The sequence below is a fragment of the Seriola dumerili genome, unplaced genomic scaffold, assembly GCF_002260705.1.
Source record: "Seriola dumerili isolate Sdu_G_001 unplaced genomic scaffold, Sdu_1.0 BDQW01000468.1, whole genome shotgun sequence".
In the NCBI taxonomy this organism is placed as follows: Eukaryota; Metazoa; Chordata; class Actinopteri; order Carangiformes; family Carangidae; genus Seriola; species Seriola dumerili.
Window position 1 is genome coordinate 695,914 of NW_019174723.1, and position 22,714 is coordinate 718,627.

The 22,714-nt window shown below is 40.2% G+C and overlaps 1 protein-coding gene across 2 annotated transcripts; it reads right to left on the minus strand.

Annotated features, from left to right (window-relative positions):
- Positions 1 to 997: 997 nt before the first annotated feature.
- kdm5c (lysine demethylase 5C) lies at positions 998 to 21,440 on the minus strand. 2 transcript variants are annotated; one of them, XM_022763116.1, is made up of 29 exons: positions 21,121 to 21,440; positions 19,270 to 19,417; positions 16,735 to 16,812; positions 16,503 to 16,625; positions 16,219 to 16,389; positions 15,914 to 16,048; positions 13,664 to 13,720; positions 10,151 to 10,274; positions 9,593 to 9,873; positions 9,143 to 9,301; positions 8,914 to 9,033; positions 8,661 to 8,819; positions 7,590 to 7,771; positions 7,261 to 7,423; positions 7,057 to 7,176; positions 6,773 to 6,967; positions 6,386 to 6,567; positions 6,134 to 6,258; positions 5,895 to 6,042; positions 5,729 to 5,819; positions 5,190 to 5,572; positions 4,933 to 5,071; positions 4,596 to 4,775; positions 4,300 to 4,428; positions 3,443 to 4,201; positions 3,206 to 3,248; positions 2,902 to 3,101; positions 1,864 to 2,052; positions 998 to 1,749 (listed from the first exon to the last, which is right to left on the minus strand). In XM_022763116.1, exons 2-29 carry the CDS (start codon positions 19,411 to 19,413, stop codon positions 1,741 to 1,743), a joined length of 4,788 nt encoding a protein of 1,595 aa, XP_022618837.1. In that variant the 5' UTR covers positions 19,414 to 19,417; positions 21,121 to 21,440; the 3' UTR covers positions 998 to 1,740. The 2 variants fall into 2 exon arrangements, with proteins under 2 accessions (XP_022618837.1, XP_022618839.1); XM_022763118.1 differs by lacking the exon at positions 13,664 to 13,720.
- Between the last annotated feature and the right edge of the window lie 1,274 nt (positions 21,441 to 22,714).

The window sequence follows — 22,714 nt, forward strand, 5'->3', positions numbered from 1 at the left end:
TTTTCTCCACTTGTCAGTTCGAAATTTCCGTTTTTTCAGACCAATGAGTTTTGGTCAGTATGCAATATAACTGATTTCGGTGTTGACTGTGAACAAGGCTATTTCACTGCAAATAAAGATTATTCTTAGCTAAACAAAAAATATTTAATTTGGCCTGAAGCTTCATTAAATGTGGATTTTTTTTATACATTTCCCGTCATTCCCAAACTTGATTCAGAGGTTTTTTCGCCTTTTACTTCAGTCATAGAACAAGCCACTGGACAATTATCCAGCAAGTAGCTAGAATGACAATAATAGCCAAGAATGGGGTGACTGATTTATAAACAAAAACTGACTTTTCATTTGGCTTACATGCATGTTTTGATATTGAGGCCAATTGTTTTTCTCCATGTACTTACAGACTAAAAAGCCTTTACCATACTGTAATTGTGGATGTCTTTCTATGAATCTGCTCATAGCATAGAGAAAAAAACATGGTGTACTTGTTTGTTCAATATTGTGATGTCCAGTGTCTGCCATTTTACAGTGAAAGCTTTTCTAAATAAATGCTGTGATCATGAAAAGAGTTTTGGTATCGTATGTCAAGATTTTAACAATTCAACTGGAGAAATAATGAGTCATCATATCCTAAACAATTCTAAACCTTTATTTTTCTAACAAGAGTGAAAAGAAACAAAAGGCAACAGTAAAATGAAAAGTTTATACATAAACTCACGACAACTGTGTGTCCTCAATATCAATAATAATAATAATAATAATAATATAATTTGAACCCAGAAAACAAAATAATTTGTGACAAAGTGAGTTACAGTGAAGTTACCTTAATCTGCAAAGAGAGAGAGAACGAGGGAGGAAGAAAAACAGGTCAAATCTAAAAGGAATGAAACACGGAGTCAAGAGGATAAGAGCTTTAAAAAAAAAAAAAGAAAAAAGAAAAAAAAAGAAAAAGAAAACGCATCGATTGGAGGAAAGGGAGGAGAAAGACAAAACCAAGAGGTACAGTTATCCATTTTGGGAAAGTAGCACCAAAAACATTAATGCCTGCTTTTAACACTTCCCAAAATGTACTCAGTTTATTCAAAATGCATATCCCCTCAAAACAGCATCAAACACAAGATTCAATACAACTAAAAAAATACAAGTGTAACCACGGTGCTGTTATCTACGGCCAGCTGTCGAAACTTTCTGCTGTACCTCGGCTTCAGGATCCATGCCCAAACAGAACTGTCTAAAGTAACCCATAGCTTATCCAACTTCAACCAGCGGGCTCAAGTGAAGTGAAACTGCAACTGCCGGTGCTGAGACAGGCTTCAGTTGAACTAGCATTTAATACAGTTGGGATAACATAGCATACTGACTGACCTCAGAGACAACTCTAGACCATAGACACTCCTATTACGGTAAGTCCCACATCGGTCCAACACAGTCTTAATATGTTCACAGGGAAAATGGGTCCAGGGGAGGTGGAGAATAAAGTATGGATGGGGCAGCGAGTCTGGAAAAAGATGATGGATGAAAATACGTCTGAGTTAAGGATGAGACAGTGGAGTGTAGAAGAAGAGTCATCACTCTTTTAGTGTCTGAATGCATCAATGAGGGATGAGAATGGAGGTAGGGTACAGGGGGGGAGGGGGATGTCCTGCATCTTTCTATAGCTTGACACTGTTTTCTGGCACAGAATGCTCTGTCCCTCAATTCCTCCGACTAATCCATTTCAACAGAGCTCCAGCGTTGACTATATCACAAAATCTGTCAAAAGAAAAACAAAATACTTCATGTTGAATAAATTCAAAAGATTAGATTTATTTCCAGAAAATGAAAAGATCACACTTAATGCAAAAACTAAAATCAAGGGGCTGTTACCTCTGGATGGGTCTGGACAGGTAAGTGAGGGGAGGGGCTGTGGCTGAGGGGACAGGTTTTCTTTGACTCTGAGGCGTCCAGTGACCTTTCACCTGCTCCTTCCCCACTCCCACCTCTGTGGCTCTTTCTCTTCCTTTTGGAGTCCTTGGCTCGGCCACGGCTGGTTCGTCTCTGCTCTTCAAGCTCAATCTTAGAGAGACAGAGAGAGGACGAGGACATGAGAGAAGCAGCTGAGGTAAACAAAACTTACTATACCAATAAACAGCAACTGATATCTGCTTAAAAAACCTGATGTAAGTACAAGCAGTTAGCATTTCAGTTACTCTTGAAATGATAGAAAAACATTTGGGATACTAAAACCCAGTATGACATTAACAATAATGTAATCTATGCGTATTTGTGAGAATCTCACTATAATATCTAAAACATATATAATACGGAATAGTTAACTTTTTTTTTTTTTTTTCTTTTTTAAACAAAATCAATAGCATATATGCCCCTTATATATGAGGCTACAGTCGTGTTGTATCGTCTTTGTTTAATCAGTACAAAATGGGTCAAAACAAGTGGTGGTTGCGCAGGATTTGCTGGTTGTAGCTCCATATCTTCCACACAAATATGAGTATATCATTGGTCATCTTATCTTGCTCTCATTAAGAAAGTGAATATGTTTATTTCCCAAAATGTCAAACTCTTCCATTAAGGACTCTCCACAGACATTGGAAGGTTATGTCGGATTGATCAATTATATAATAAACCTGCTATTCAGCATATGACTCATTCAGTATGTCAAGTATATGGCAGTGTAATGTGTAGTGTATAAAATGTAAGTGTAAAATGTGTTTTGCTGTATAAAAGTGCATTGATGTGTTAATTTTTAGGGTTTGCTTTCAGTGATATATATTTTTTTTAAGATTCCACTGTTCAAATTAATGTTCAATGTTTTATGTTTATCTTTGAATACATCGACACCATGTTGGAAGAAAGTGTGTTCGCTTAAACATGGTGGTTTTGGATTTTGGAGTTTCTTTTCCTGACCTGAATGAGTGTGTGCAGAGTTTCTCTGGGTGGAACCGAGGAAGCTTGGAGGACTCTGTGGATGATGTGTGTCTGGTCCAAGGACACCTCCAGCAGGTCTCCTTCCAGCTGTAGCTCCTCCAGCCGGACCCTGGTGGCTGGGGAAATCTCCACTACATGGCCTTTTAGCACAGGCAGCAGGGGCAGCAGAGACCCCACACCTGAAAATTGTGACAGAGATAACGTTGTCAGGACTGGTGTCTGCGGGACACAGTGCATGACATCCATTATTTATGGTTATTTTGAGATTAACACACTGTTTTACCTGTAACATTTGACTTCTTGCTGATACCATTTTCACATCCAGCCTGTGGGCAAACAAGCATTGTATAAAACAGACAGGTGGATACAGTATGATAAAGAAAGTCTGAAGTAGTAATTATTAGATTATCAGTGCAGCTGACAGAACATGTGGTTGAACAGTCAGTTTGAACAGTTTGCCGTTTGTGGTCTATATCTAGTTTCACATTAAAATAAAGAGGAAGAAAAAACGGGTGTTAACCTGAGTGCCGTTGCTTTCCTTGGAGTTCTTCTTAGGTGAATTCTCCTCGGTCAGATCAATGACTCCATCCTCTCCTTCCCCTCCCTCGGAGTCTGACAAAACTATCACAGAGCCCCCTTCGGTCTCCTTTTCCATGTCTTCTTCTTTCTCTGCTTCACAATGGAGAGTCTCTTTGAGTTCCTGCAGCTTCTGAAGAGTCTGCTGCAGCTCTGACGTCTCGAGCGCCTCTTTGGCTCGGCCCTGCCAGGTGATGGCCCTCTCTGTGAGACACTGCAGCGCCTCTCCTTCAGGCAGACGTACTGGCAGCCTCTGCAGGGCTACAAGTAATGCCAGGATAGTCTCCAGGCGTGGGCGTCGTGAACGCTGGCATCGCGGACACAAGAAGCGCGAGTCCCAGTCCCACCAGCAGAGAGGGTTAACTGGTGGTCCAGAGGAGGGGAGCAGGGAGGGGAAGGGAACACAGCCACCATGGAACCAGTCCTTACACAGATGGCAGCGGAGCTGAGGGGCACGAGGCTGCCCGGCGCACACACACACTGACTGAGGAGGGGTGGTGCAGGTGTGGTTACTGTTACCGTTCTCTTTTACAGAGTTCTCTGAGTGGCTGGATGTGTCTGTCTCCATGGTGTCGTCCCACCTCCCGTTCTCCTTGTCCTCCTTGTAACTCGCAGCATTACGTCCAGATTTACACATGTTCAATTTCTGTAACCTCAGTAGTGCCTCCTTCTCCTGGTGCTCTCCTTCTTTGAATGCCATCACCTAAAGTAAAAGCACGGAAAAAAGGTTCACTCAATAATAATAAAATGTACACCTCAATAAAAACAGAACTAAATCTTAGATACGCTCAGTAAACTCACAATAGCTGCAGGGTCCCTCAGGTCCTGAGCAGAAAGGCCCAGAGTGTTGGTATCAGAATCATCTAACGGATCATCCAACAGCTCCGTCCCATCTCGCCTCTCTCTCCTTTTTGCACACGGACATAAAACCTGCAAGAGCAACACTGGAGTTAATTTCATGCTCTTATGAGGGTTGCCTCACCATGTGGAATGCTGTACTGATTCACGTACACATGACTTAAATTGTTGTTAAAAGTTGACAGAAATTCAATTTATTTAAGTTTCATTTTATTTCCCATGTCCTCCAAGTTGCCCACCTCTAGCAGACTGTGCTGACTGCTCTTCTTCAGGAAGGTCTTGCTGGCCTTATCCCTCCAGGAGTGAGCGCTGGCCACCTGCAGTTCCAGCTGCCTCAGCTCCTCCATGAAGACTGGCAAGTCCCTTCCAATAGCCACCAGGCCCTCCAGGTCATCCAGACACGGGTAATGCTCCCCGTTCTACATCAAAACAGTGAATAGTAATATAACAATATGAGGTACAGTATATTCTACAGTTCAAGGAATTTCAGTTTAATTACAAATCAAACCATCACAGAGGGGGAAGGATAACAATGGGCCAATCTAAAAGACAAGGATTTTTTTGTTTTTTTTTTACCTGGATTTCCTCCAAGTCTGTTACCCAGGCTCGTGCCCGTGTGAGACAACCCTGTAAAGCCAGGATGTTGGGAAGCTTGACTGGGATAAGCTGGGCCTCATTTACTATTGCCTCGAGGGTGGAGAGAGGGTGCTTTTGCCTGGAAGAACAAAACCATGACAAAGAAACGAGTTTGAAAAACATCTTTGAAACAGGACAGTCTGGTTGCGAAATGATAAAGACCCTTGCCGCAAATTTATAGTGCAACTCTCTTTTACCTTTGTTCTAGGCAGATCTGTGCTTTCTCTTCCCAACGTTCTGCAATTGTGAGCAGCTCCTGAAGCTCTGCCATGGCCGTCTCTACGGACACACTCTGGGGCACGTTGCAGCCTGCCTCCATCAGGTTCCTCAACACATCCAACGTCACCTCCTGCCTCTCACCTCCTTCTGTTCCCAGGGTGCGCCTCACCTCTGCCAGCCAGTGGCCCTGCTCCTTTAGGCCCTGAAGTAAACTACACTCTGGCACCACGACAGGCAGCTTGCCCCCCTGCTCCAATAGTGTCTGCAATTGCTCCGGTGGTGGAGAGTCCCTCCTCCAGTCCCTGTCATTGACCAGCTCTTTAGCCTGGCTCTGGAAATCCTCCACTGTTCGCAGAACCGCCTTAAAAATCACAAGGCACAGAAGTAAACCTTAACTGCACTAAATAAATATTCAACTTAAAAGCTATTTTGTAACTATAAACAATTACAAATCTCAGCTTTAGAGGGATAAAATCTGAAAATACAGTCTAGTTTGATGAGTGTGACAAATTCTCACCTGCACTTCCTCCAGCTGGTTCATCACACAGGGCAGGTTTTGCATCATCTCTACCATGGATTTCAGCTCTGCCAAAGTCATCTTACTTTCACTGAAAGACAGCAGTATGTAAGTGCATGTAACTGAACAGACAGTGGAAACATTAACTTTGTGCTCATCACCCTACCTTGTCTTTGCGTTGTTGAGGAGTTCAGTACTTGTCTTTTGGCAGTGCTCTATGTCTTTAAGAACAGTGTTGAGTTTGCGGAGAAGTTCGTTGTCTGGAAACTTTTTTTCAGCTGCTTCCATCTTCAGCATCTCCAGGTCATCAATTCCTGCAATTCAAGAACCATTTGGTCTTGCCATGTTTTTTGTTTTTTTGAAATTGCAGCTTTATGTTGAAACAATGTTTAAGGGATTTCCCACCTATCTTGTTTCCCTCTTCTTGCTCAAGTGCCTCTTTTACTCTGTTGGCCCAGGAATCAAAAGACTCAGACCGAACCTTTAGTCGGTGTAGCATGGCTAACAACTCATCCAGGGTATATCTGTACCTGTGAAAAAATTACAAGAAAGATTAACATAGATTCAATTAGACAGATAATAACACTGTGGTATATTATGGCCAGTCATACTCATGCCAAAGCATGCACACACATTATCTACACAAGAGGTGAATACCTGAGGTAGAGTTTTTCAGTGGGGCAGTTGCACAGATCCTGAGTGTGATAGAGACACACCAGACGCTCGGGGCAGTTTGAGCAGGCCAGAGCAGAAAGGAAGCACGTGGTCTTGCATTTATCACACTGCCTTTCATCATCAGGCAACAGCTCAAATGCCTCACGCTCTGCTTCAGTAATGCCCTGCAGGCACAACACATTTATTATTAAATATGTATATTATCATTACTTTAGTTAACAACAGAGTTTTTCCATATTTTCATAAGAATGCTTCAATACCAGACAAATTTGACATGGTACCAAAATGAACTATTATTCGCTTACACAGATAAAATGAATAAATGGAAAAACATCAATCAAGTTTCATTAAGATCTATTTATGTCTTACCCTTTCCATCAGACCCTTCCGCAGCTTCCTCTCCTCCTGAACAATAATGAACATTTCCCGATGTGTAGCTGCAGCCAGGTTAAGATCAAGTTTCTCTGGGCTGGCAGCCATTTTACAGGTGAGCTCCTCGTGGGAGAATACACAATACCTCCTTAGACGTCGGTAATGCTCAATGCAGGAACGGCCAGCAGGCAGCTAGGGGGGAGAGAGAGGGATGATCTTGATCATGCTGTCCTGTGAATGATGTGAAATGATAGCTTGAGACAGAGTGTAAACAGACATACCCAATCTGCAGTGCAGAAGTTGACAGCTTCAGCAAAGTTATATCCCTGATTGAAGCCGCTGTGGTAGGCTCTGGGGAAGGTGATGACAAACTCACCAGCACACTGGTTGGTGCGTACAACCTGCCAATAAGAAACATAGAGATGAGAAGACTTTCTAACAAACCATATTTCTGCTGTGTGCTTGTGTGTTTCTGTGAGACGGACCGGGACACCGTGAGCCATCAGGATGTTGGGGTTCATGATGGTGACTAGCTGGTGCAGGAGGTCGGGCTGAAACTCAAACAGCTCTGGCGTCAGCTTCTTCATCACCTCCTCAAGTCGCTCAGCTGCCACAGAGGGAACTCCATACCATGTCTTGGGTTCCCCCCTGAAGATGATAGATACATGGGAGGTGAAGAACACAGAGAAAAGGTTACATTATCTCTCTTAAAATACTGTTTCACTTAATCATTATATTCTCTACATTAAAAACTGAAATAATTCTAGCCTGCTACATTCAACGCCAACGCAAACACGTAAGAAGCATTGTGTACCAGTGTAAGTAGTTGATGGAGTAGCTCCAGTGATCCTCAATGTGCCAGCAGAAAGCCGAGAACACCATGCCTACGTAAAGCCATGGCACCTTCATCCCAGAGATGTCTCCATTAATATGGCACAGGAGTGACTGCTCCAGCACAGGCATCACGTTCAAGTTCCAGCCACAGCGAGCATATTCCTGACAAAATAGGAAAGAGGGTGAGCTAAAAATGACCACTGGACTATGATGATGAGCATATAACAGGTACCATCTCAACTGAGTATCTTATTTATGCACATTCTCGATACATAAAAAAAAAAAAACATCATTTTTGACGAAATGTTTTACTCTACACATTAAACAAGAGTTATGCTTTTATGGCCTAAGCTCATTTTTAGGGCTTCGGGTTTGTTTAGATTTATTGATTCTGACTCCAATCTTGCTGATCCATGCTGATTGACTGATTCCTGATTCCTATTCTTCACATATAATTTGAAACCAAACTACGTTGAAAACCAAACTTGTGCTGTGCTTGTACTGGTTTCAGTTTCTCAAAGGAGACACTGAGGATTTGAAGCTTTTTTTTTTCAGACATTTCAGAGACAAAATGGTTGATCAATCAATTCAAAAAATAATTGGCTGATTGATTGATTGATTATGCAAGTAATTGTTGGTTGCCGCACAAAGCAAACCCCAGAATTAGGCTGCTAGAAAACAATCATTTGTCTTACATTTTTAAGAGACTTTGCGATTCTTTTGATGTTCACCGTACCACCTCAATCAAGCACTGACTAATCAGCATTAACTACCTGACAATGATGTTACACATAGCAGACTCACTGTTCTCACATCCTCTTTTAGTACTCTAATAAAAATTGTGTGGTAAAGTCATTGTGTCATTAAGTCAGTGTGGTAAGTCATGAAGCCACATTATAATACTGTATTTAAAATTTACTTGTGGAATTAAACTTTTTCCGTGAGTAGCACATAATCTAAAGCACCTCGCTCTATCCAGCACTGTGATTCAAGCATTTTTGTATTTCATAAAAACTGTTGAAGTTACAACAGAAAACAACAATGCACATACCTCCTCTTCCTTTGTGAGCTTCCTCTTGCCATTGTTCATTGGGAAGCCACTGCCAAACTCTTTGGAGTGTATGTCCGCTCCGTACTCCACAGTCACGTCTTCCTCAATACTACTGACTAACCTCCAGAACTCTCTCTCCACAAGCTCAGTGGGAACCATCTACAAGGACAAAAACACACAAGCTACAGATTAGTCTTTCATTATATCACCAGTAAGGGCCGAGCCATGCTTCGTAATGAATAGGTGTGCTTACATGGACAGGCATGTTGAAGTAATCTGCTTTAAAGGCGTCAGCCATTTCCCCAAAACTCTGCAGAGTGTACTCTCGTGTCGCTTGTTCAAAGCCAAATGCTTCCGCCGGCTTCTTGCATTCCTTAAAATGAAAATATCAAAACAGGAAGACGTGTGGTGGGTTAGGAGAAACCTAAGAAAGCACGCCATGAACGTTACAGACACAAGTGCTTTTAAACGTTCTTACTTACCTCTGCCACACACTTAGGACATCGCCAGTTGCCTTTGGGAGGATCAGTGAGTGGGGGTAGTAGACAGTAGGTGTGGTAGTTGTCATCACAGCCATCACACAGCAAGAGTTTCTCGTCATCATCTCCCCGACCACACATTCGACACACAAAAGAATCCACCTTTAAAACAGTGACAAGTAGAAAGCATTGGTTCTGGAGGGTGGAGCCAGATGAGCGATGGTGAAGCACTGCTGACCTGCTCTAGCACAGATACAATTCAAAGGCTTATATTTGTGGGGAAGTCACTATCATGGACAAAAGCACTGAAATCACTTTAGGCAGGAGTGGATAACGGTCTGTTTCAAAAGATGTTTTTTGCCCAACTTTCTCAAATTTCTTTCATTTTCTCCTCAACTTTGTTATGTTGAACTCAACTGACTGCAACTTGGGTGCATCCTTCGGTCTACTTACACATTGCGGGTTGTTGAGGTTGCGTCGAAGCCTCATCGTCATTTTGGTACAAGGTCTATTTGTATCATCTTCTTCCTCGTCATTGTCTTTCACATCCTCTTCCTCTGGTTCTTCTTTCTTCACTTCTGTCTTAATTGTGACGCTCGGGGGAGGCATTTGTGGACTAGATGTGCCCCCTTCACTCTGCTTCTCTTGAGGCTCCAGTGGCTCTGCTTTGACTGAGGTATCACCAGGAGCAGCTGACACATTGTCTTTGATGGTAACAGTCTGAGGCAGCTCATCTGAAAGGGAGAGCATTCAGTGTTCAGAATCAAAGGTCGTTATCACAGACAGTAAAATCTTTACAGTGCAGGGCTCCAAGATGGCTGGACAGTTTTATCTAAACCAAAAACAAGTTCTCAGAGGACATGCTTTATTCTCAACTTACTGCTTGAGCTGTATCAAATGAATTGTTGTGGTGCAATGTTGCTTCTGAATTTCAAGGTTTCTCGATGCTACAATAGCCAGATGTTAAAAGCCCTTTAACTGTATGTGTCATTGGTTGAATGATGCACTTACCCTTCTTCCTGATGCCTTTATCCCTCGCCACCAGTCCAAGTCCCATCATCTTAGGCCCGGCACCATAGATCTGCAGCTTCTTCAGCTCTGGGTTCTTCTCTATGTCTTCCTCTGTCGGTTCAGGCTGGATAAAAGTACATTTTCATCATTAAGGGATGGTCGGACTACAGCTACTCTCAAAAGCACACAGAGCAAAGCAAGGGTCTAGGCCAAATGCAGAACGAACAGCGTAGCAATGCATCACAAGAAGGGATTGTGCTAGGTTAGAGAGTAAGGAAAAGTTAGCCTACATCACAGTGAAAGTTTAAAGGTTAAGACCCACCACCATAACACACAATCACCAGCAGTTGCAACCATACAGTTAGTGTAAGGTGTTATTTAGATTTTATTGACAATGATTCAGTTAATTTAGGCTGTCATTTAACATAACTGACAAGGTATTTTGGAAATATTTTTTGGGGAAAAAAGTAAAATTAAGAAAAATCTAAACATTACTCTACACAAGCTGAACATCCACTGTTTAATGAGTTATTTTACTCTAGTTAGATGTATTAACAGTAGATGAATCTGAGTCTATATGACCACTGAGCAGGGCTATAGTAGTAGTTGCTGTGTATAGATGTTTTCTGTTATCTGGGGCTTATGATCTTTGGTTTCCATGAGTCAATTTTTTGTGCCCAGCATGTCATGCTGGCTGCTCTCATAACAAGCTCGTCTGCTGTGAGTTCCCCATAGAAAATAAAATTATCTATTATTTAGTATCATTTTCTGTCATTTACAAAGGCAAGTGATGCTTATTTCCCATAGTATTTTTGCCATGTAACAAGCAAACTTCATTCACCTCATTTTAGACATGTAGTTTTATATACAAATGTGTGGACACATATACTTAAATGGGTGCGACAGCATGACGAATACCAAACGGGAACTGCTGTCTTGAACTCAGCTGACCTCCTTTGGTCTTTTCTTGATGTTGAAAATACTTAGATTTAGACAGCTCTGCCATTGCTGTATTCCTGCTTCTGGAAAGGCAAAGTTATGGGGTGCATAATACCAATAATGCCATATTTTAGCCATATTAGACTGGCTAACATTCTTGTAGCATCATTCTTCCCTCTGTCCTCCCTCTGCTCATGACGTGAGATTTTCTGCTGGTGGAGAGAAAGAGAGACCCCGAACCCTAGCGTCTAATTTTCATATACACTGCTTATTAGACTCAATCATTACATACAATTTAGGTTTGTTTTTAGCTCGTTCACAACAATTCGCTAAAATTGTCATAACGAGCTGTGTATGGCTGTGTGAAACAGCCAGTTGACCATAGGCAGCGCAGCTAATACATTTCTGCAAGTTTGTGTTCTGCTTGTTCAACAGGTGTTTGATATATTATTTGTAGTGTTTCCATTACCAGCAGATTTTGTTGCATGTATGATTAACAAGCATTATAGTCTTTGACTCAAGTAAAATGTAACATCAAATCCATTTCATTCTCTCCCCTGTGGCCTCTGCTCTGTTCTCTGCTGTGTGTGTGCGCATTTGAGGAGCTCAGCCATCCCCTTGTCTAAACAGTGATCAACAGAGAGCAGAAGAGAGAGAGGCAGAAATCACAACTCAGAGCCGGACTCAAGTGCCATCTCTTGTCTGCAGTATGCTCCGCGTTAGCGGCCATATTTATTGGCTGTTATTCCATTATCAAAACAAAAATTGAATTTCTTACTTATCAAATAATATATCAGCCCCCAATATATCACTCATCGCTGCTTTTATTAAGAAATTTATTTTACGACACTTAGGCAACCAGTTACGTAGTTTAAGAACCACTGTTATGGTGAATGCTTTGACATTTTAGAGTTTGTCTCTTGCATTTCATTATTTTAGTGCAATTTTTACATTTCAGTTTCACTTTTATCTTTTGAAGCTTGGGCACAGTTTTGGGCACTAGTTCCAGTCAGCCATATGATTGCAAACATCGGCAATGTAGACAGAAACACAGGTCTTAACATCACTTTCAGTGAACAGTCAATAGAACTACAAAGCACATAAAAGCAGAACAAAATTCATGATTTTGATATATTAAGGACAGGTTGCTTCTCAGAACCTAAACCTCTCTAAACATCCATTTAAGGCACTTTCACACTGGAACTTCAGTCCTGCTCTGGTAGAAGTTCTTATAATAATTTTACCATGTGAACACTTTTTCCCCACTCAGATGTACACCAAGAAACCCAAAGCCACTTTAGTCAGAACACAACCTGTATACACACAGCAAGAAACTTCTTGCATGTCATGACAACATAATAAGTGCCATTCATAGCACAACAACAGGACACATACAATGCCATAAAAGATGCCATTTAAGATTCTTTTCCAAGGAGGGATGTTAGTTTTTGACTTCACCACTTGTCTGCGGTCACACCTTCAGTCATACAGACATAACTCTAGCCACCCACACACTATTCTACATTTTCTGCGCACATTAAAAAGGTGCATTTTTCTGGCACCCAAACTTTGTTGACTAAGGGACTATGCATGTAGGATGGGGACATGAAAGCAGTTGACAACAAAGGAGATCACTAGGATGTGACAGTGGGGGGCAATCAACCTTGGGTTTGGCCTGAAACAAGCAAAACTAGAGAGACTTTGAGGCCAACCACAATTACATGTTCAAAAAAAGTAATACTCCAGTGCTTTTACCGTCTGTCATCAGACTATAGTGCTCTGTAAGCAAAAGCCTATTAATTAAACCTGCTAAAGTCTTCTGTGTGAGTGCACCCAAAAGAGAACGCATGCAGCTACACTCTTTACTGCTGTAGTGAGACAGCAAGGCAAAACAGCAGAAGTGCAAAGGCACACAGACAGCCCAGCAAGTCAAGTACAACCACAGAGAAAGAGCGTGAGTGAAAGAGAGAAAAGCTAAAGAACACATCAGCCAAGCAACTGGACTATAAAAATATTAAACAATTTGGGATAAAGTGAAAGCTTATTGAAGAGTCTACAGTGAGCTGTGCCCTAAACATGACTGTAATGTTAGTTCTCAAAAACCTTGGCACTGGGATCCAAATTTACTTGCATTCATAAATGCAATTTATTTTCTATCTGTAATATAATACCTACAACCACAATGACAAGGCCCCAAAAACACTTTTGTCCAACATGAGACTACATGCTGTCAATTTTTAAATGACATCTGTTCATGAAGAACATAAAAACAGAAGAAAATAGGCCAGAGAACTCTTCCTCTCTGTTCATTGTCTGGTCTAGAAATCTAAGTGCGCATATTATTACAATGCTGCAATTTTTATGGCAAAATGTCTGCAATAGTCATGTGACCCTATTATGGGTTGCCACCCCAAACACATCAGGGGCATGACTGCATGTTGATGAACATGTTTTAGTGGTTAGTTAAAATAAAAAAAACATCTAGACAACTTCAGAAGGAGTGAGGTGGTCTAGGAAAAGAGGCAGGAAGAGAGCGGGGGCGGAAGGTGAGCTCATATGCTCAAGAGGCAGTACCGCAGAGATGAGTTGAGAGCCAGTGGTGAGAGGATGGGGGGCCAGATCCTCTGGACCCTGCAAGGGGAGACAATAACAGCAACAATAAACTAAGACAAGAGGAAAAGGGAGATGAGAAAGGAAGGGAGAGAGTCTGGAGAAGACAGAGCCAGTAGTTGTAGGAAAAATATCAATGGGACACATTATGAGAAAGGGGTCACATCTGATGTAGGGTATATTAAGTCCAATAGGACATTTTGTGGATCTGGATACTAAACTTTCAAATTCTCTAGATAATACTGGTAAAAAAAATATATATATGTCAAGTAATTTTTGTATTTCTGGAACACCTAGTGATGCTTTGCATCATTCAAGATTAGTTTGTTTACACTGCAGTCGGATAGACCAATATGTTGCCAGAAATGTATTGATACATTTAAATGTTTTCTAATGCAAGCTGAAAAATTTAAGATACGTTAAATGCTATTTGGGAGAAAAATTACTGTTCTAATCTTGATCCTGACGCTGCATGTCGCCACCAACAACTGATGCGTGATTCTGATGTAGCACCAACATGGTTCACTTGAAATGGGGCAGCTTTGGAACCAAAGAGAAATGAGGCTGACAAGGTGTTTTTGCTTATGGGAATTCAAGGTTTGCTGACCAGTTTTTGACATGCACGTTACCTGGCAACTGACATCAGCTCCTGAAATTGGATCTTTGTTTAAGTTATGATAAATGGTTATTAAAGGGAACCACAGCTGGAATTCCTAAAACTGTGCTCAACTCTTAATGAAGAAATTATAAAACCTCTGGATAATATCAGTTATAAACTATTTGAGCAATCAGAACAAAAAATGATCCAATCTAAAATACACTGGATTTCATACAGAAGGCCATTACAAATGTTTTGGTACTTATCAGTTATTGTGTCAATCACCTGTTGACATCTTGAGACACCCTTTTTTCAAAAACATTTGCATCCAAGTTTTGTTCCTATCAATTCGGCATATAACTAAATATGCAGAACAAAAAGTGTATTCCAGCATAAGAAAGGAAAAAACTGAAATCCACTGGTGAGCATTATACACTCTGAGAATGATGAGTAGTTCATTAAAAACCTGGGGGGTTTGGGTAGATATGAATCAGCATTAGCTTGCATGTAACGAGCATGAGATAATAGAACGTAGGCTGGTCCAGACGTCGTGCTGGGTATTGGCAACATTAATGTTAAAAAAAAGTTTTATAAAACAACGTGGCTTATGAAATAAATAGTTGAGTGACTACTACAGAGATGGAATAAAGTAGAAGAAAGAAAGCAGAGAACAAAATAAGCCGTGGAGTACAGAGCAAAAACAGCAGAATTAAGCACAGCAGCATGGCACGATGGAGAAAAAGCAAGCTGGGATGCGCTGTGAGTGCACTGTCACATTTGACCAACACTACACTCTCACTCATGCACCATGGCACATGGACAAGCACTGAAAAACAGTTAACAAAACAGTATGGTAAACTAGAAGATTGTCATCCAACACCTGTGAAGATTTTTGGCTTGAACTTTTGTTTGTCTGTGATGATGGAAAGTCTTGTCGCTATTCAGTTGGCTGATGAGCGGGCGAATATTTAATTATTAAATGGTACCAAGACTTACAATGTTAACAAGCATTATAAGAGACTGCCAGTCTTCAATGTTTGTGGTTCAGTCCACCAAATAGCAAGTATATATCTACTGTACAGATTAAAGTCCTGAAAAAAAGATTGTTTTCAATCACATCATGAAAACACATTGTAGTTTGCACATTAATTAGGCGAAATTCAGTTATATTAAAATGACACTGTGATTACATGTATGCATCTATCAAGACAACTAATACAGGTAATATCATCAGTAACAATGACCGTGATGCGTGATTTGATAAAGTCCTGTGGGGAAACCATCAGTGATAAAGCAATCATAGGTAAGGACAGCCTGAATACCTAGTGGTTAAATTCACACCATTAATAAAGTGACACTGCTGAAAGGAATTCCTCTTTAACAGATCAGTTGCATCAAACCAATGTGAATTTTGTGGTCTTGAAAAGTGGCTGTATTACACAAATATTTAATTTGTCAGAAATTAAAACCTTTTCTGGGCTTTGTTTTTGAGGTGGCAAGGTGCATTTGGAAATGTCATCAAAAAACCTATTTAAGTATGGTTCAGTACAGTGATACTGAGGTATGCAAATTCATTGAATGGTGAGTAACAAGTAAGGATGGGTACTCTCACTCACATCAGGCTGGCAGCGGTTTGCTCTGCGCCCATAACTGCTCATTTTGGATGGCTGCACAGACTGTCGCAGGGGAATGGAATGGGGCTTGTACTCTTTATCCACATCCTCACCATCATAGTGCTTTGGCTTGCAATGCTAGAAATGACATAAAAAGACAGAGACACGTTACAGATAACCCACCAAAGAAAGATTAATTCATCATAGAGTGACAAGTCTTCTCTTCACAGCTCAACTCATTTTGAATGCTATCTATTAACTGATGACCCTGGTAAAACAAAGGGGTGGGAGGGAATGTGTAGAGATACCGGCAGGCTGGCACCAGACTGGAACATTTCAAAGGGGTAGACGATCCTCTCGTAGTGTGAGCGCAACAGAGAACCTATGTTCTTGCCTGGAGGGTAGCCAAGCCGCTGGGCCACACGAGCCCAGCGCCGTTCCTTACAGACCATCTCAAAACCTCCTTCATCTGTCACAATCTGAAACAAAACCAGTTTTTGACCATTTTAACGAATCATAGAAAAAGGAACAAAAAACTCTACTTACTCAAAAAATTTATTTTCTAGGTGAAAACAATTCAGTTCACACTCACCTTTGACAGGCTGAAAAGATCAAGGATGCGCCTTTCAATATGTGGGATTTTCAAGGAGGATGCCTGGATCTCCCAAAACCTGGCGATGCGGTCCAAATAATTAAGCTTCACTCTGGTCTCCGCCTAAAATGAAATGCAAGAGGGACCATCAACATTACTATTGCAAGTTCCATGAGCAACTTAAATTGTCTGTCAAGAATGTACAATCTTAAGGGAAAAGAGAGGAACTTACTTCCAGCTCATTAAGCCTTTGGATGCGGGGTGTGAAGCGGAAGCTATCCAGCTCCACTGAAAATGGTGGTTGCCAGTCCTATGTGGGAGACAAGACATACAATTACACTTTTAAGCCTACACGCTAAAACAATGACTTGAGTCATTTCTACCTCAACGCCGACCTCTATTATTCAGGAAGCTTACGAAAAAACAGCAAATGAACATGGACATGGTAAATTAATTAAGAGATTTAATGAGTTGGTGAGTTTAGTTTAGGCTTAACTCTGGTTTAACTCCGGCTTTCAGGCTCTAGAACTCAGCTTTAACCAGGAAGGATAACCATGGTTGCCTACTAAAGAGCAAGTGAAGTTCACAACGGCCCTTTCTCAAACCATTCCCTACTCACATCCACTCTGTTTGTGCACACTTGACGAGGGTCCGCCACATTAAGTGTATCCTGCACCAAATACCAAATAGGGTGTGGAAGTGGGTTATTCAACCATCCAACAGCAAGTCCACATAGATCGTGACTTAATGACCATATGTAGCGTGTGTGCTGTATTCGTCATGGAACATGCTCTATTCAAATATCAGATCTGTGTCCCTCGCCACACAAAAATTTACTCGTAAGCTGCTCAAGATAAACATTTAATATTGTCATAGAGACATTAGCATCTTAAAGGGTAACTTGTATTTAGCATCAAATATTCCCTTCTCTAGTCTAGAAAATGGTAGACGTGTTCGTTTGATTGTAAGATGTTGTGTATTTACAGGGACTGTTGCAAAAACCAAGCAGCTTATACACATCTGAGTTAAAAATGAGAAGATGTTTACAAAAAAAATACCAAAGAAGTTTGGAACTAAATTTTATTTGGGAGTAACCACGGCTACGAAAAGTTACGCCAGTTTCTACCTTCTCACCAATCAAATCTGAGAAAAGATTTGGATATAGAAAAACTGCTGCATTGTCAGTAATGTGACTGTACAGCTATTTTATGTATGTAATCATGTTTATGTCCACTAAGCTCTAAAGATGCAGCAGTGATAAAACATGAATTTGGAAATTTACACCATTTGGAGTTTATCAAATATTGTGATTATTTTGGTAGATATTGCTATCGTGTCACGATCATGTCATGAGTCACAATTTTAGTTGGAAAAGTCATATCTAAGCATTTTATTTTATATGTGACGAATACGATTTGTAGGTCGCAGCATCTCTGTTGCAACTCAATGCTTAATTTCTAGTGTTATGATACATTTTACCTTTACCAAAAAATATTGCAGCTCTTGCGATTTGGATATTGCACTTGGCCACATTGTAATTTCAATAATGTTTTGATTAATTGTTCAGCACTAATCCTCTCTATCCTCTGCTACAAACAGCTTTACTTTTATTAAATGTTTTATTCTGGAGAGTAACTCATGTGACAATGTATTTGTCCTTCATACAGCTGTTGGTTAGGGTTGGAATTAGAACAGAAAACTTTTTATACTTGCTTATCTAGCTCATTTTTGTGTAAATATTCTACATATTCAACCTTGCTGAATCATTATTTTTGCCTTTGCAACAACACAAACATCTATGGGATTCATTCATTTGAACTCATCTCATATTATACATGCTGCTCTTTCTTTGTTGATGTTGCAATTAAAATCATTTTTAAAATGACACTTTGTTAACATTCATAGCAGGACTACACTTGAAAACCAATTCTGTTAGACTGGTTATACAGGATTATCAGGGTCGTGTTTAGTGTTGCCCCCATGATTGTTTTTCAAGATTGGCTGGGTCGTCTGAGAGTTGTACTGCTATTTGTTCAAGTACTGCAGCGCACCACTATTCCTATGGTGGCAAGTTTACATACATTGGTCAACTAATGTATTATTTTGTTTGTACAACTTTATGAACAGTTTCATAATGTTAAAATATTACAAGCAAGCAGACATTGTGGATGCAGCACAAGCTGTCCAAGTTTAACAGGCTGGATTTGTAAAGTGTCTTTGCAAGTGCAACACAAAAAGAGGCATCAGAAGAGTGAATGATGAACAAAAGGATGTTTTGCTGCCTTTTCATCTGGTTTTGTTGTACATACATAGTATGCCGGCAGCTGGAGTGAATATCAATAGTTAATTAAAATCTATCTAACTGAATGATAGCTGGTTAAATCCATCCTTCTGTATTCTCTCCCTCTTGCTTCTGCCGGATGTCACCATGTGTCTCCAATTTATCTGGTGTTTCAAATTAAAGGCCCTCTGCAGAGTCTTGTAATTGTGACTTCATGAATTGCATGTGTATAAGGGAAACACTGATGCCAAACATAGCCTGACAAAGTATAACTAGGAAAAATAGAGATCTATGTGAATTATGTCACCAAAACAGACTCTCAGGTGATTGGTGAAACATCTTCAAGACTAAAACAGCAAAGCCATGTACCTTGGACTAAATACTTCTGTATAAACACTTTAGACCCAGTGCATGCTCCACATTACACATAGAACACAGGGAACATGCCATGTCTTCAACATAATCCAAGCATAAGCAAATATTTACTGGTGGAGGTCGAATTTTGCAGATTCCAGACTTCTCTGCAATTGGACGTATTTTGGCGATGTAGCCCAGGGGATCTTGAAACTCCTCCCATGATGGCTCAAATACTGGACACTCCGGAGGAGGTACAAACTCTTCCCCTTCCATTGCCCTGATAACAGGAAGATCAACAATGCAAAACAAGTTAATGAACTCTAGCAGATTCATTAATCATACAGCATCTGAGAAAGCATATTATGTATGTCAATCTTGCTTTTATTTTGTAGAGAACAACCTAAAACCTTGCACAAAATTTAAAGTCATTTCTTTATAACTTAATGACCTCCACATACTGTCAGCCACTTAGGTGTAAAGCCAAAAAGTCGCAAACAATGGATACTTCAGAAGTATGTTCACTGGCCAGCATATTGTCTTCATAAAATACATTTACATAACAGATGCATCTCAATAAAGGTTCCCAATGACAGAAAGCTAAAACAAATTACTTGTGGATACAAATTCAATCTTACAGAGGCAATGTAAAGTTCAATGATAAGTAAAATGGACCAGTGTATGAAAAGATTAAAAAGTATGTAAAGTTACTGCATTTGTTTACTCTTGCCCAATCATTACTTCCTGTGCTATCATGACACTGTAAAACTGCCAGCTTTATATGTATAGCAGTTAGTTCCTCTATATGCTTCATTGTAATTCTGCCAAAAAATCTAAGTAGTAGTCAATAACCAAAGATTTGGGGAATCTCAGAAAGAGTTTTTTTTTTTTTGTCCTCAAAGTGGTGCTTGTTAAAACCCCCTCCCCCAACACCAGACACAACAAAACAAATGCCATGCTCTGGTGAATCAACAAGGCCCAATGGGGAAAGGGGCAACAGTTTTAAGTGATCCTTTATCAACTGCAGTACATAACAACAATCAAATGATTTTAGTACAGAGGTGATGGCAACATTTATGTATGCACTTGAACAATAATCACGGGTTTGTGTAATTTGTAGGTCTAAGAGTCATATAAGAATATTCTATGAATTTTGTCATGGGGCACTCCTTAGAAGAATCATAAAAATAAATTTAAAAAAATCAAAAGAATTTGATGCTGGGACTTCAGTGGCAAGTGTCCCATCTATCTGTTTCTTAATGGGCCTTCAGACAAACAATGGCGTGGAGGCCATGAACCCTGAGGTATAGAAGGCCATCAAGGCATCACTACTCGCAAGTGGGCTGGCCTAGATTAATTGGTAAATTTAGCCAGACACATGACAACAAATACACAATTATTCGATTGCAGAAGCGAAATAGTCGCGCCTGGATGTCAGTGTTGTTAAAAATCATTCTATAATACAAATAACTGTTAGCTGACAACTGTTAGCTACTAGCTACTAAACTTGGGTGAACTGACGTTAAAACTAACCTTACCTCCCAGCGATAGCCATAACAAGAAAAATAAAGGAATAGAGAATGTCTCCAACTCAATTATTTAAAGCAGGGGTAGCTAGGTGTCAGTCATTTCTCCTCTTCGGCCAATGATGAAGTCTATTTGTTTCTATTGTTCATCTATCAGAGGCGATATCGCCGCTTGCAGCTAACGTTAGCATCGAGGCCTCCACTCTTTCTCAGCACAGTCCCATCGCCTCCCACGGTTTTAGGTAACTAGCTAGCATTATTTAGCTAACGTTAACGTGATGGCTGAGAAAACTAAGTCAACAATATAACCGCAGGCAAGCCAGCCTTCATACTCAAATCGACGCTAGCTAGCTAGTTAACGTTACTCTTATACATGTCTGTGCAATAAGAAATTCCACATGCTGTTATTTGTTGACCCCTTTAAACTACAATGTATCGTTGCATTCCCGTGACTGACCCGAAGACACCTCGATGTCCCGGGGTATGATAGGGCTGGTGTCCGCTCTCCTTCCTCTGTTGTTGTGATGACTGGTGGTTAGCTAATGTTGGCCAGCTGTGCTCGGTCCAGTTGGCTAGCTATCGCTGCTAGCAAAGTTGACCGTTTTCAGCCTCGGTTCTCCATATACTCCGTCCTGCCAGACGACACGGGTTCAACACATGGATGGAGGAGGTTTGTTTAATAGCAAACGAGAGTCTCAAACTTTATCAGGTATGTCGTTATCAATCATTTTCCGACTAACATCATCACTCTCATCAGGCCATCCTATCTTTCTTGACGAGACGCCATCTTAGCTTTTTCTCACGACCGAAGCACAACCTCACATCTTCACACCACGTCCGTCACGTTTACTCCCTGAAAGTAGTACCCACGTACGCAAATCATAGTCATGCAATTACAAGCTGTGGTATAGCAGTACAGTTTTTAAAGCCAGCCCACAGTGAAGTAAGAATTGCAATCAGGCAACGGAAGCATACTCTTATTACAAGTAAATTACATCAAAATGTAATCAAATCAATCTAATTTGATTTTAAAAGTACATCGTGCCTATAAAAAGAAAACGTTCTCATGTGAACGGCCCCTTTTGTCGTGCCGTATCATTATCTTATTCTTCTGTTATTATTACAATCGAAGCAGAACTGGTCAAAGTGGCGTCAAATTGACTTTCTTTATATGTTGTTCAGATTTTATAACATTGTATAATTTATAAGATGCATGTGTTTTATGGAGCTACATTTGTCAAAGTGAAGTAAAAAGCACAATATTTCAATCTCCGAAGTATAAAGTAGCATACAATGGAACTTCAGTGAACCTCAAAATTAGACAGCAGATTAAATTTGATATGATAACCACCACTGATTGAACCACATTTTCTATTAATGTTAAAAGAGTGGCACAAAATAGCAATTTAGGGCACATAGACTAATTGTCATGTTTGACATTGTTTTGTAATCACTCCAAATTTCAAAATAAGGCAGTGATGAGATCATGTGAAAAACTAATGAAATCATGTGAAATTACCATTGATATAGTTCATATTATCTGGTTACAGGGCCCCTTATAAACTTGGGGGCTCCTCTTGTAGTCTCCAACTCTCATCCCACAATACATATACAGTGTATTGTCTTTCTATTTATCTAATAAGGATAACTAATGTTATGATGTTCCTTATTTTCAGCACTTTAATGGCGGAAGCAGACTTCAATATCACGTAAAAAATACACACACAGGCTACTTCACTGCAAGGACACTTTAATTTATCAGAAGCAATAAATATTCACATCTCAATTCTCTATTCTTTCAGTACACATAATACATACACAAAGAAAAAATTGAAATCATTTGTTTAAAATAATATCAATAAGTGCACTGACATATAAACTTTTTTAAGCTTTAATAATTTATATTATAGTAACTCATTCTCTCACCTTCAGTCTGAAATAATAAGAAAAGAAAAAGAAGTAAATTTTTCCTTTTAGCCAACATCTATCCCTGTCCCTCTTTTATATGTACATACTTAGTGGCACTCACATGCACGCACCTGAATACAGAC

What these genes read in the sequence shown, in the direction of transcription:
- kdm5c (XM_022763116.1), bottom strand. Translation starts at nt 19,413, where the DNA reads ATGGAAGGGGAAGAGTTTGTACCTCCTCCGGAGTGTCCAGTATTTGAG. An exon ending in ACCAGCTGGAGGAAGTGCAG is followed by an intron (nt 5,573 to 5,728) that starts GTGAGAATTTGT and finishes GTGATTTTTAAG; the next exon opens with GCGGTTCTGCGAACAGTGGA. An exon ending in GTCAGCACAGTCTGCTAGAG is followed by an intron (nt 4,429 to 4,595) that starts GTGGGCAACTTG and finishes TTGCTCTTGCAG; the next exon opens with GTTTTATGTCCGTGTGCAAA.